Source organism: Mus caroli, chromosome 8 (assembly GCF_900094665.2).
Source record: "Mus caroli chromosome 8, CAROLI_EIJ_v1.1, whole genome shotgun sequence".
In the NCBI taxonomy this organism is placed as follows: domain Eukaryota; kingdom Metazoa; phylum Chordata; class Mammalia; order Rodentia; family Muridae; genus Mus; species Mus caroli.
Window position 1 is genome coordinate 290,156 of NC_034577.1, and position 13,861 is coordinate 304,016.

The 13,861-nt window shown below is 46.5% G+C and overlaps 1 protein-coding gene across 4 annotated transcripts in view; it reads left to right on the plus strand.

Moving 5' to 3' along the window:
- Arhgef18 (Rho/Rac guanine nucleotide exchange factor 18) overlaps nt 1-13,861 on the plus strand; it is a 103,927-nt gene that overhangs the window by 77,216 nt on the left and 12,850 nt on the right. For all 4 annotated transcript variants that reach the window (XM_029480390.1, XM_021169406.2, XM_029480389.1 and 1 more), the window contains 8 exons: nt 401-513; nt 656-796; nt 3,419-3,669; nt 5,668-5,793; nt 7,738-7,855; nt 10,243-10,494; nt 11,944-12,020; nt 13,443-13,621. In XM_029480390.1, the coding sequence (XP_029336250.1) occupies nt 401-513; nt 656-796; nt 3,419-3,669; nt 5,668-5,793; nt 7,738-7,855; nt 10,243-10,494; nt 11,944-12,020; nt 13,443-13,621 (1,257 nt within the window). The remainder of the gene's footprint in view (nt 1-400; nt 514-655; nt 797-3,418; nt 3,670-5,667; nt 5,794-7,737; nt 7,856-10,242; nt 10,495-11,943; nt 12,021-13,442; nt 13,622-13,861) is intronic.

Below are 13,861 nucleotides of genomic sequence, written 5' to 3' on the forward strand. Positions count from 1 at the left end.
CTGTAGCTCACTTTGTAGACCAGGCTGGCCTCGAACTCAGAAATCCGCCTGCCTCTGCCTCCCGAGTGCTGGGATTAAAGGTGTGCGCCACCACTCCCGGCCTCATTTTTTAAAAAGATGACCTGTGACAAGTTAAAGAGTGCTCCTGGAATCCAGAAAGTTCTCCAAACATCTATCTAGAAGGAGTCACAATTTCATTTGCCTTACATATTCCGAGTACACATACATGCCTATTTAAGCCACTTTTGTTGTTTGTAGACTCGGCTCTCTCCTTCCACTCCATGTGGGTCTCGGGGATTGATCTCGGGTCACCAGACTTAGAAGCATCTTCACCCACAGAGCTGTCTCACTGGCCCTGACTAATTTTTGTGAAATAAACATTTCAATTATCTCCACTCAGACCAATCGCTGGAGACATGGATGAAGCTGACTCCGTGTTTTTAAAATTGAAGCAGACAGCAGACGACTCTCTGTCACTCACATCCTCGAATGCTGAGTCTGTTTTCATAGAAGGTATGGTCAGTCCTCTCTGTCCTTCTGGGGTTCCTGGATCTACTGGGAAAAGCCAGAGGCTTCAGCATGTCCTCTATAATCGCAACAGGGGGATGTGGCAAGCGCTGAACCCTTAACCAACAACCTTCTGTCCTTCCCCCAGACCCTTACATCGCTTCACTGAGGTGTGAGATCGAATCAGATGCACATGAGTTTGAGGCCGAGTCCTGGAGCCTCTCTGTGGATTTAGCATATGCCAAGAAACAGAAGAAGGAGGTGGTAAAGAGACAGGATGTCCTGTATGGTAAGGTGTCTAACGCCTGTGCCGCCATGCTGGTGTTCTCTATAATTCTTTCTTTCCATTCTTTTGTAAAAATCGTTTTGTGTGTGTTGTGCATGCCTACACGAGTCCAGCCTTGTCTGGAAACACCTTTGTCCACTGAACCATCTTGCTGGCCCTGTTTTGGTTTTGTTTTGTTTTTTTTTTCTTGTTTTGTTTTTTGAGATAGACAGTCATAGCCTCAAACTTACCATGTCACCTCAAATAACCTTAAATTTCCTCCACTTCCCAAGTACTTGGAATTACAGACAGACACTGCCCAACTTGATTATGCAGTGCTAGGAATGGAAGGCAGAGTTTTGTGCATGCTAAGCAAGGTCTCTACCAAATGTGCTAAATCCCAGCACCTTCTTTTTATTTATTTATTTTTTCTTTCCCTAATTCCACCTAAGAGTCTGAGGTATGTAGCCAGTCTCTTGGGAGAACTGGTCATTTGCTTCACTTCCTGCTCTCCCAGGACAGCCCTACCCGGGAGGTTTTTGTTGGCACAGGTGGCTGCAAACCAGCCTGACAAGTGCCCAGGCTGATTCATGCTCACCTAGTTAGTGACTGTCTCCATCTGTTTGGTCTGCTGAGACAGAATGTCATCAGCAGGGTGGCATTTAGAGACTGAAACATCCAGAATTTGGTGAAACCAGCTTCCTGGTCCTAGATGGCGCCTCCCTGCTGTGTCTTCAGAGTGCTTAAGAACAGGCCTCTTTTATTTGTATGTGTGTTAGTTCCAAATCCAAAGCACATGACAGCCACTGGTTTCATCTTTGACCTTCTCGGATTTTGTTGTTTTTGTTGTTGTTGGTTTGTTGGTTTGGGGTTTTTTGTTTGTTTGGTTGCTTTTTTGTTTGTTTGGTTGGTTTTGGTTTTTAGTTGGAGGATTTCATACCTGAATACAGTGTTGATATCATTTTTATACCTTCTCATACACACTTGTGTGTGTGTGTGTGTGTGCCAGAATTCTGGATGACAGGTCTGGTCCACCTGGTTCTGGGTCATGGGATGTTCAGGAAAGAACACGGGTTCATGATAGGCAAGCACTTCTACACCCATGCCTGTTATTAACACGGAGGTTAAATTTGAGCACATGAATGGACCACAGACATGGGGTTCAGGGTCCACTGAAGTCTGTGTCTGATAACATTTATTGAGACGTGCAAGCTTCACCCCCACCAAGGCTAGAAGTTCCTCAGCACAGCCTTCTTGACCTTAAGGACAGAGGCTCCTGGGACATTGAGGTTCAACTGCACATTCCTAAATACTTTTTTTTTTCAACTGCTTTTGCTTCAGACTCACATAGCACTGAGGGGAGGAGAGGCATCTAATTAAGAAAGGCTAAAGGCCAAGTGTGATGGGAGGCACCTGTTGTTACTATGGCAGGAAAGATGTGTGAGCCAGTCACATCTCTGCTCCCTAGTGGTACTGAAAGGAAGGATCACTGGAACTCCTCACCTTCCAGCCTCTGCCTTCCGTACTTGGGCTTCAGTAATGCATGCGACACCCAGGTTTTTAAGGTGTTGAGGATAGACCATGGCCTTGTGAACATCCTTACCTACGTCAGGACTATTCCTTCTTTTCTGTTGTTCATTTTGTTGTTTATGATGTAACTGAGCTAGAACCTAGGGCCCGATGTATGTGAGGCTTGTGCTACCTAGCAATGACTCCGGTCCCAACACCCTGTGTCCAAAAAAAAAAAAAAGGAAGAAACAAAGGCCGGAGGTGTGGCTTAGTTGGCAAAATTCCCGCTGCACAAGCATGAGTTCAGATCCCAGCACCCATATGAAAAACTGGACATAGCAACGCAGGCTAGATACTGCGGTGTGTATGTGGAGGTCAAAGGACAATTTGGGGGGATCTCTCCTATTACATGGGTCCCACGGATTGAACTCCAATTGTCAGGCTTGGGAATTTGGCCTGACATGTTTCCATGTGCTGCTGCTGACTTATCGGATGCTTACCAACATAGGCTTGAAACGTTTCTTTTCTTTTAATGTGCATGTGTGGTTTTCCTTCACGTGTGCCTGGGCACCGCTTATGTGCCTGGTGTCCCAAGAATGCCTGAAGAGGATATCAGATGCTCTGGAACTGAAGTTTCTAGAACGAGAGTTACAGATGGTTGTGAGCTGCTGTACAGTTGCTGGGAATCAAACCGGGGTCCTTTGGAAGAACAACCAATGGTCTTAGCCACTAAGCCATCTCTATAGTCCGATTTTCTATTTCTAATGTAATTTATTAAAATATTTATTATTTTATATGACGTGAGGGGGCTTAGCATCTGTGTGTGTAGGTAACACAGATGTGCTATTACCTGCAGATGTGCAGGTAATAGCAGAGGCTAGTAGAGAAGAACAGATGCCCTGGAAGTGGAGTTACAGGTGGTTGTGAGCCTGCACGTGGGTGCTGGAAACGAAACCCATTTATATATATATATATAAATGTATGAAAGAGAGAGTGTGTGCATGCATGTACATGGTCCCAGCCATAGGGGCAGGGACATGGGCAGAGAGCTGACAGGGTCAATCTAGCTGCAGCAGGTCTCAGGTTGCGAGTACCCTGGGAAGTAAGGTGAATCTTCTCACGCCTCTGTCCCTGCAGAGCTGATGCAGACAGAGGCGCATCACGTGCGCACACTAAAGATCATGCTGAAAGTATACTCCAGAGCCCTGCAGGAGGAGCTTCAATTCAGTGGCCAAGCAGTCAGCCGCCTGTTTCCGTGCGCTGATGACTTACTGGACATGCACAGCCATTTCCTTGCCCGCCTTAAGGAGCGCCGGCAGGAGTTCCTAGAGGAGGGCAGTGATCGGAATTACGTCATCCAAAAGATAGGAGACGTCCTGGTTCAGCAGGTAGGTACTGTGACCAGGATGGGCCGCACCCATCTCCACCCTGTCTTCCTTCTCTCTAATGGAACGATGATGGCTCTGGTACATTACGTGCCCATCATTCCCGGAAACCACACAATGCCAGCTCCTGTTCAGATTGTTCTTATCTTAGGAACCTGAGCCGGGAATGGCAACCAAACATGTGGAAACACTATTCAGAATTGCATTCTCGGCTAGCTCTTGCCTGGCATGCAGAAAGCCTTGAGTGCCACCCCGAGCACAGCATGCCAGGCATGCTGGTTTCTGCCACTTGGGAGGCTCAGGAATTCATCGTCATCATCATCAATGACATAGTGGGACATGGGGGGGTTAAAGTGCATAATGAGGCCTAGAGGTCCTATCTCAAAAGGGCAAAAAAAATTGTATGATTTTGTTTTGTTGGTTGGTATCTTGTTGGGTTATGTGGGAGACAGGAGGTTCAGGCAGGACCTCTTATAGCTCACCTCACTTGAACCTTGAAATGGTCCTCTTGATTTCTTCCTGAGTGCTGGGACTACTGGTGTTCCCGCATACCTAGTTAATGCACACTGGGGACCGTGGCCAGGGCTTTCAGTATGCTAGACACAGACAGTTTAATGAGTTATGTCTCCTCTAGCCCCTAGCTGCTAGGGGTAGTCTATGCATACAGTGCAGGTGCCTACTGAGGCCAGAGGTTGATATCAGGTAGCCTCCATCATTTCATTTATAAGCCAGGCAGTGGGGGCGCACACCTTTAATCCTATTACTCAGGAGGCAGGTAGATCTCTGAGTTCGAGGCCAGCCTGGTCTACAGAGCATATTCCAGAACAGCCAGAGATACACAGAGAAAGCCTGCCTTGAAGGAGAAAGAGAGAGAAAGAGAAAGAGAATAATCATTTAAGTGTGACCATGCATGTGCCATGGTACCTGAGGAAGTCAGAGGCCAATTTTCAGGAATTGGCCCTGTCCTTCTACCATATAGATCTCAGGGATCAAACTCAGGTCATCAGGCTTAAAAGCAAGTGTATTTACTACTAAGCCTTCTTGACAGCTCTATTCCTTTATTTATTTCTTTGTTTCTCCTTTCTTTCTTTTCTATTTTTTGTTTTGATTTTTGATTGTTTTATTTTTATTTGTTTATCTATGTAACCCTGGTGTCCAGGAACTTGCTGTGTCAACCAGGGTGACCTACAAGTCACAGAGATCGCCCACCTGCCTCTGCTCTTAAGTACTGGGATTAAAGGCTGTGGGGGTCTTTGAATGAACCTAGAGCTGACTGTTTTGACTGGTTAGCTGTCCAGGGAGCCCCTACAGTCCTCCTGCCTCAGCCTCCCAGCACTGCAGTTACAGGCACATGCTGCCTGAATTAGTTCTTTAGGCAGGCATTGAAGACCTAACTAAGCCCAGGCCACTGAGCCATCTCCCCAGGAGCCAGAGCCATCCATTGTAGGCTTCCTTACTGCTGCTGCTCCTTCTGATCCTAGCATAAGATGGACAAAAGGGAATGGGATCAAGAGTTTGAAGCCAGCCTCACAACCTAAGAAAACCCTTCTCTAAGCCAGAAAGAAATCATTACACACTCATTGCAGAAAATGGCTACGAAAGGGAATTTTACTTTTAGGACTCAGTCCGTAGCAATAGATTAGGCCACCTGACCGTGTGGACCAGAAGCACCTGGAGAATGGGGACAGACAGAGCTTAGGACAGTTTTTTTGTTTGTTTGTTTGGTTGGTTGGTTGGTTGGTTGGTTTGGTTTGTTTTGGTTTGGTTTTTGGTTTTTCAAGACAGGGTTTCTCTGTATAGCCCTGGCTGTCCTGGAACTCACTTTGTAGATCAGGCTGGCCTCGAACTCAGAAATCAGCCTGCCTCTGTCTCCCGAGTGTTGGGACTAAAGGTGTGCACCACCATGCCCACCTAGGACAGTTCTTAGCATGAACAGATGAACCAGATGGAAGCAGTCACAATTCGTTTCCTGCTAACTTTTCTGTCTCCTGTCCATATTAGTTCTCAGGAGAAACCGGGGAGAGAATGAAGGAGAAATATGGCGTGTTCTGTAGTGGCCATAATGATGCAGTCAGTCAGTACAAGCTATTGCTGCAGCAAAGCAAGAAGTTCCAAAACTTAATCAAGGTAAAGAAGAAACAAAAATTAAAAACGTTGTGTTTGTGTGCTGGGCAGGGGTTGAAGGGAGGTTGTACAGACACACACATGTACCATACCACAGGATAACATTGGATATTGGTTCTTCTCTGCCTTGTTTGGGATAGTAACTCCTGTTCTCCACCAGACTAGCTGACCTTGGGGTTTCTGGAGTTTCAGTTTTAAAGTACTTGATTACAGACACACACCATTATACCTGACTTTATGGGGGTCTCACTAGGTACCCCAGTATGGCTTAAAACTTGCAGATCCTCCTGCCTCAGCCTCCCAAGGTCTGTGCTTACAGGGGTGTATCACCATGCCAGCTCACTCTTGCATTCATTCATCTGCTGACAGGCTCTCATGGAGTCCATACTGACTATAAACCTCTGTGTAGCCAAGGGTGACCCTGAAGTCATGATTCTCCTGCCTCTGCCCCACCAAGTATTGTGGTGACAGGAGTGTATCACCACAACCAGTTTATGTGCCAGTGGGGATGGAACCCAGGGTTCCAAGCACACCGCCAGCTGAGCTACACCGCCAGCCCTCACATTTGAGATCAGTATATAGTTCTGGTTAGCCTCGAGCTAGAATTACAGGCTCGTGCTATAACACCCAGCTATGTGGGTCCTTTGAGTGAGGCATTGTCCCACTGAGGAACCACCCTTCAGAGCAATTGCCATCTTTGTAGAGTTAAACCTGTCTTCTCTTGCTGGTCCCTGTGACCCTAGGGGCTTGTGGCATGATGCTGGGATGTCTACATGGCTGATGGTAAAGATGCTTGGCTGTTACCAAACCTAATTTTGGTCCTAAGATGAAAGGAGAGAACTGATTCTGAAAGTTCTTCGCTAACCTCCCAAAGGGGCACACACACCAAACTAAGTAAATATGTATTTGTTTAAAAAAAAAACCACTAAAAACAAACAAAACCGGTGTAAGTCATCTCAATGCTAGGAAGGTAAAAGTTAAAGGTCATCCTAAGCTACATAGAGTCCAGCCTGGGCTACGGATGACCCTAGCCTTAAAAGGGAGTTTGAGGGGAGCCAGGCAGTGGTGGCGCACTCCTTTAATCCCTGCACTCAGGAGGCAGAGGCAGGTGGATCTCTTGAGTTTGAAGCTAGCCTGGTCTACAGAGTGGGTAACAGCCAAGAACACAAAGAAACTCTCTCAAAAAAAAAAAAAAGAAAGAAAGAAAGAGAAGGCTGTTCACCTTTGCTGACACATTCCCATCCCTCATAAAAGCAGTGGAAACAGCCCCTGAGAATGTGCAGCGTGCTAGGCAGTGTACAAGAAGCTGCTCCCAGCCCCCAGCACAGCAGGAAGCAAGTTTAAGTGCCACTTTGGTTCTTAGTTAAAGATACGTGTTCAAGGAAAGACTATCTCACAGGGCTATCTCCCAGCATTAATGGGCCAGCCCGGCCTGAGATCTCAAAAACAAAACAAACAAAAAACAAAAACAAAAAAACTTAGGTGAAGAGTGGCAGAGAAGAACCCCTATTCTGATGCCCTCTTCCGGTCTGTGAACACACACTCATACAGAACCCCCCCCCAAAAAAAAAGGAACATTTTAGCCAGCATAACAGTGCATGCCAATAGTCATCAAACTGTGTCTGTCTGTCTGTCGTCTTGAGATAAGCTTAGTAATGAGTATTTGTTCCGCATGCTTGGGACTCTAGGTTCAAACACAAATACAAGGGGTTAAGGATGGTGAAGGAAGGAAGGAGAAGATAAAGACAGGAGTGAGGGAAGACAGGAGAGCCAGGTGTAGTGGCACAAGGCTTTAATCACAGCTCGGGAGTCAGAGGCTGGCAGAACAGCCAGGATCACATGGAGAGCCCTGTCTCAAAAATACCAAAAAAAAAAAAAAAAAAAAAAAAAAAAAAAAAAAAGGAAGGAAAAAAAAATTAAATAAGCTGTTTGTTTCCGATTGCACAGAAAATTGGCAACTTTTCCATTGTGCGAAGGCTGGGAGTGCAGGAGTGCATCCTTCTGGTCACACAGCGCATAACCAAGTACCCGGTGCTTGTGGAACGCATCATCCAGAACACAGAAGGTGGGAACATGCTCTGCCATATCCCTGGGTCTGGGTGGATTGGTGCCTCAGCCCACCAGCTCTGGAGTTTATCAATGGACTGGCCAAGTCACCTCTTGTAATCCCCTACACTGGGTGCCAGGCACGAGGCATGGGAAGAAAAGATCTAGGTGAGCCTCTGCCCTTAGCAAGTGCTGGGCAAAGGCAGATCCCAGGTCAGTATGTCTAAACCAGATCTGAACCAGATGGAAACAAGATGATTCCTGGGTTATTAAATGATTTCTGGGACTGGAGATAGCTCAGCATTAAGAGACCAGCTGCTCTTGCAGAGAACACAGGTTTGAGTTCAAGCACTAACATGGTGGCAACCATACATAACACCAGTTCCAAGGGAATCTGATGCCCTCCATAGGTACTATATGTATGGTGCACAGACATACATGCAGACAAAATACCTATAAATGTAAAATAAAATTTTAAAAATTTAAATGTAAGTGTTAAAAGAAAGGAAGAAAAGAAAGTAACAAAAAATGAAAAGAAAGAAGAAGAAGAAAAGGAAAGAAGAAAGGTCTTGTGTTAAATGGCCAGGGCAAGATCTGAGTTGGGTGCAGTGGGCACAGACGTTCTCTTAGGGGTCTAGTGTTGTGTGACATTAATAAATTTCAACTTAGCTCAGATAGGATTTGGGAACTGACAATAGACCAAAATAACCTACTACCAAAGTACAACTTGATGAGCCAATGACTTTGTTGAGGATGCTTAAGAGTACGGATATGGCTAGGCAGTGGTGACGCATGCCTTTAATCTCAGCACTTGGGAGGCAGAGGCAGGAGTAGGGGTGACTCAAAGGTAGCTGCTTTACCAAAAACCACCCCAGCATGGGTTAGGACTCCAGAAAACTGGATACCCGGAGTTCTCTGTAGATCTTGAGTTCTCTGTAGATCTTGAAGACAGCTAAATACGTTGGAGAGTCTCCTCTCTTTGGCAATCCTTATTGCTTAAATAATAGACCAAGTGTGTAATTCTGGTGAGTTTCAGGGAATTTCCTGAGACTTGCGAGTTGTTTACTTTCTGAGTTTTAATAGCTTCCCTCCAGGATAGAATGTTTCAGCTCAGAGGAAATAGGCAGAAACATCCACATATTCTACACCAGCCTAGGCTACAATATATGATCCTGAATCAAAACTCAAACTAAAGAAAAGATGACATGCTGATATCCACAGAGAACACAGTAAAAAGTTCAGAAAGCATTCCAGGTGCTCTTGGGGGCCCAATGTGGTGACCACCCCATTCCATATTTCTGGTAGGTTTGGGCCATGTGAAAATAACAAGTTTCCTTACTGAAGAGACTGGTATCAGCTCAACACACCCCAAGACCAAGTTCCCCACACAAGGAGATTTGTTTGCCTCAGAGGGACAAGGGGCAGGGATAAGAGACAGACAAGAGAGAGAACAAGGGGGAAGGGAAAGAGAACAAGGAAAAAGGGAAAAAGATACTTTTCTTTGAGGGACAAAGGGCTGCCTGTAGATTGAGAGGAAACGGATATTGTCCACAGGCAAATGGGAGTATATAAAGGTAAAGGGGGAAACCCATGTGTTAGGATGAGGTGTTTCATTTTAATCAGACAGGTTAATTAGGGCAGCCACTAAGGGGTTTGCAATTGCTGAACTTCAGTGCTTGGATAGCTGGACCTTGGTAGTCAGCCTCAGGAGGAGGAAGTGGCCAGATACTTGATCACTAGCTTTAGGAATGTTGTTGAATGGTTTTTAGCAAGGCAGAGGGAATGGGGGAGAAGGGCAAGACCTGCCAGAGCCATGTTTGCTGTGTTCTGGCTGGCTAGAGTCCCTTCACCTCCTGTGTCCTTCAGGTGAGAGGGGCCTTCTCTCAGTCATAGCGGGAGGTGGAAGGAAGTTTTTCATGAAGAGCTAAAGGACTTGAGAGGAATCTGATTACAATAATGGTAGGAGCATGTACGTTGTGCTGGATAGCTTATGCCATTTGAGCAAAAGCTACACTCTAAGCCAAGCATGATGGCACATACCTATAATCCCAACACTCAGAAGGCAGAGGTAGGAAGATCTAATGCAAGTCTGAGGCCAGTCTGATTGACACTGAAGTCTGGGCTAGCCAGGGCTACGGAACAAGACTTGTCTCAACAAAAAAAGTAAAGGCCAGGAATAGTCCCAGCACTCAAGGCAGAGGCAGGGGTGGCATGTGGAGAAACCCTGTCTCAAAAAAAATGCAAAAACAAAAACAAAACTAGCTCAGTGTGTATTGCAGGCCTGTAATTCTCTGAGCAGTGGCCCTAGGAAGCACACCTCATAGATCCAGATGCAGCAGATCACCTTCTGTATGTCTCTGAGTAATGGGCACAAAACCCAATGCTACCTGTGCTTACACGTAACAGCTGGCACTGAGGACTACAAGGACCTGAGCAAAGCCCTGAGCCTCATCAAAGACATCATCTCACAAGTGGANGCCAAAGTCAGTGAGTGTGAGAAGGACCAGCGCCTCAAGGAGATTGCAGCCAAGATGGACCAGAAGTCATCTGGCAAACTCAAAAACGGGCTAACCTTCCGAAAGGAGGACATGCTGCAGCAGCGCCAGCTCCACCTGGAAGGTACCCTGTGCTGGAAGTCCACCTCAGGGCGCTTGAAAGGTGGGTTTCGTGAGGTATCCACGTGGCACTAGCTTGAAGTTCTGGTTGCTATGTTAAAGTGGTAGGCACCACCTTAGAGTGCTGGGCTCTATCTTGGATTGGCATTCCCTCTTGAATTGTCACCAAGCTAAGAGATGGGAATAAAACCAAACTTGCAACACTTGAATGTTTTCAAGTTTGAAGGAGCCATGGGCTACAAAGAACTGGACAGAGGAAGTGTTTAACTTAGACAAGGTCCTCAGAAATGGCCCTTCAGGGATGGGATCATAAGTCAGTTGTTAAATGCTTTCCTGACATTCATGAGGCCTTGGGGTCTATCTCTAACCCCAAGTAAACTTGAGTGTAGTAACAGTCAGTTCTAGGGAAGTAGAAGCAAGAAGATTAGAAATTCATGGTTATCCTCAGCTCAATAGCAAGTTTGAGGCCCAGAGTAAGATCCATGAAACCCAATCTCAAAAGAGAAGAAGAAAAGGGCTCCCTATGCCACTCATGAGTGAAACTCTCTGCAAGAGATGCTCACACCTTCATTCAGGGACTGGGATTCAGAGGGCCTGAGGCCAGCACTACCAGCATCTGTGTAGGCAAGATATAACCTGGGGCAGAAGGACAAGTCTATTTCAACAAAGAAAACAAACGCTAGCCTCCCGTTGATCTCCATCCAGGCATGGTGGCACATGCCTGTAACCTTATGCTGGGGTATGGCAGAGCTAACTGGCCAAACAGCCTAACCAAATAAATGACCTTCTGGTTCAGTGAGAGACTGTGTCTAAAAATTCAGGTTGAGAGCCAACAAGATAGCTCACTATCCACTGGTATTTTGCCAAGCCTAACAACCTAAATTAGATGCCTGTGACCACATGTGGTGGAAGCATAACACAAAATAAATCAATTTTTAAATAATAAGTGATCAGGGAAGGTACCCCAACCCCTAGTGTGCGCACACACACAGCTTATAAACACTGCACATGCCATCCATATACACAAAGTAGTAATGTAGCAGATGAGGAACTGGAAAGATGGCACAGCCATTAAGAGCATCTGCTGTTCTTGTAGAAGACTCTAAATTTGGTGTCCAGAACCCACACTGGGCAGCTTACAACTGCCTGTTACTCAAGTTCCAGGAATCCAACACCTCTAGTCACTGAGAGCACTTGTACACACACACACACACACACACACACACACACACACACACACACACACTGCATGGCACACTGGAGCTCTGGCTTGAGTTCTGCACAGTCTGAGCAGGAGCCACTGAAGGGACTGTCTGAGGAGAGCCTCTGGCATTCATTGTCTCTGAATCTCAGAACTCAGGAACTTTGGAGAGGGGTGAGTTAGAATTGGAACTTCTAGGAACAAGAAGCTAAGCATCATGGTGCTTAAGCTGTCCCCAGCCCCTTGGACATGTGAGCACTAAGATACTCCCTGGTGTGCTGTTCTCTGCAGATGTCCTCGCTGTCCTGCTGACCGATGTGCTTTTGCTGCTGCAAGAAAAAGATCAGAAATATGTCTTTGCTTCTGTGGTATGTGTCTAAGTCTTCAAGGGTTCTGCTTGCTGGGACAATACCGTGGTGGGCCCAACGAAGGCAGGTATCTATGACAAAACCCAAAGAAGGAACACGGGCAGGAAGATACACTGAGAGACATCCTGTCTCATCAGGGTCCTTCCAGAAGGTTCTTGCTCCCTGGTATGACGCTGATTCTCACTGAAAGGTCTCAGCTGGGACACGAGGGTAAATTGTCATTGGGTAAGAAGTTTATTAAAAGAATTAGTAATGCCATAAGCACACAGACTGAATGGCAGGATGGAGGAGGCTCTAAACAGAGTTCAGGCTCGTTCAGGCTCAAGAGGCAAAATCGGGACCATTTTTATAGGTATAAAAGGAAAGGGGAGGGTTCACATAAGCTGTCTCTGATTTCTGGGTGGCAGACCAGAGGAGCATACCTCTATGCCACTGTAGTCTCACAGAAACTACGTGTGTCTGGGGCAGTTTAACTCATAGCACTACTTAAAGTATGCCTTTGGGGGCCAGCAAATGGTTCAGTGGGTAAAGGTGCTTGCTGACAAGCTTGCTGACCTGACTGAGTTCAGAACCCACATGGTGGAAGGCAAAGACTAACTCCCACAAGTTGTTCTCTGGGAGAACATAGTCTCTACAAGTGCATTGTGCATACATGTGTACATACACACAAAATGTTAAAAAAATATTAATAATAAAAGAGAGACCAGGTATGGTGGCACACACCTCTAATCCCAGCACTTGGTAGGCAGAGGCAGGCAGATCTCTGAGTTTGAGGCCTTCCTGGTCTACAAAGTGAGTCCAGGACAGCCAGGGCTTAGTTACACAGAGAAACCTTGTCTTAAAAAATAAAAAATAAAAATAAAGTAGAGGAGAGAGCTGCCCTTTTCTGGGTGTGGTGGTGAACACCTGAGATCCCAGCACTTAGGAAGCTGAGGCAGGATCACTATAAATTTGAGGCCAGCAGGGTTTCACAGTGAGTTTAAGGCCAAAAGAACCCATTAAAAAGAATACTAGGATATCAGTTGAAAAGTCTCCAGTTAGTAAACCATTTCTGCTTTGTGCTGGCATGGCAGTTCAGTGCTTGAAGACCAGAATTCATTCCCCAGAATCCATACAAAAAGGTAGGGTGTGGTGACACATACTTGTAACCACATCCTGGGGAGGCAGATACCTGGGGCTCATTGCCACCTGCCCAGCAGAGTACCAAGCACACTTGTGACATCGTCTAGGAAACCAAAGTAGATGGCACCTGAGGAACGGCAGCTAAGATCACTCTCTGCCTTCCACACGAATGTGTGTACACACTGGGAGTCTGGGCATGGCTCACCTCCCAGTCCCCCTCTATACTGACCCTCTCTCCAGACTCCAACGTTTGGATATAGCAAGACTAGAGTTAAGTTTCCATCACCTTCCTCCACGCAGGACTCAAAGCCGCCCGTCATCTCTCTGCAAAAGCTCATCGTGAGAGAAGTAGCCAACGAGGAGAAGGCTATGTTCCTGATCAGCGCCTCCATGCAGGGGCCAGAGATGTATGAGATGTACACCAGCTCCAAAGAGGACAGGAACATCTGGATGGCCCACATCCGCCGGGCCGTGGAGAGGTGAGACAAGCCCAGGGTCTCCTTCCTGCCTGGCTCGTGCTCTTGGGTTTGAGAAACCACTCACTTGTGACCTTGACTTCCCAGACCACTTGGTTCATTGTTTGGTCGGGTGGGTGGGTGGGTGGATGGATGGATGGGTGGATGAGTGGGTAGATGGATGGGTGGATGGATAGGTGAGTGGATGGATGAGTGGGTGGATGGATGGAAGGATGGATGGATGGATGGATGGATGGATGGATG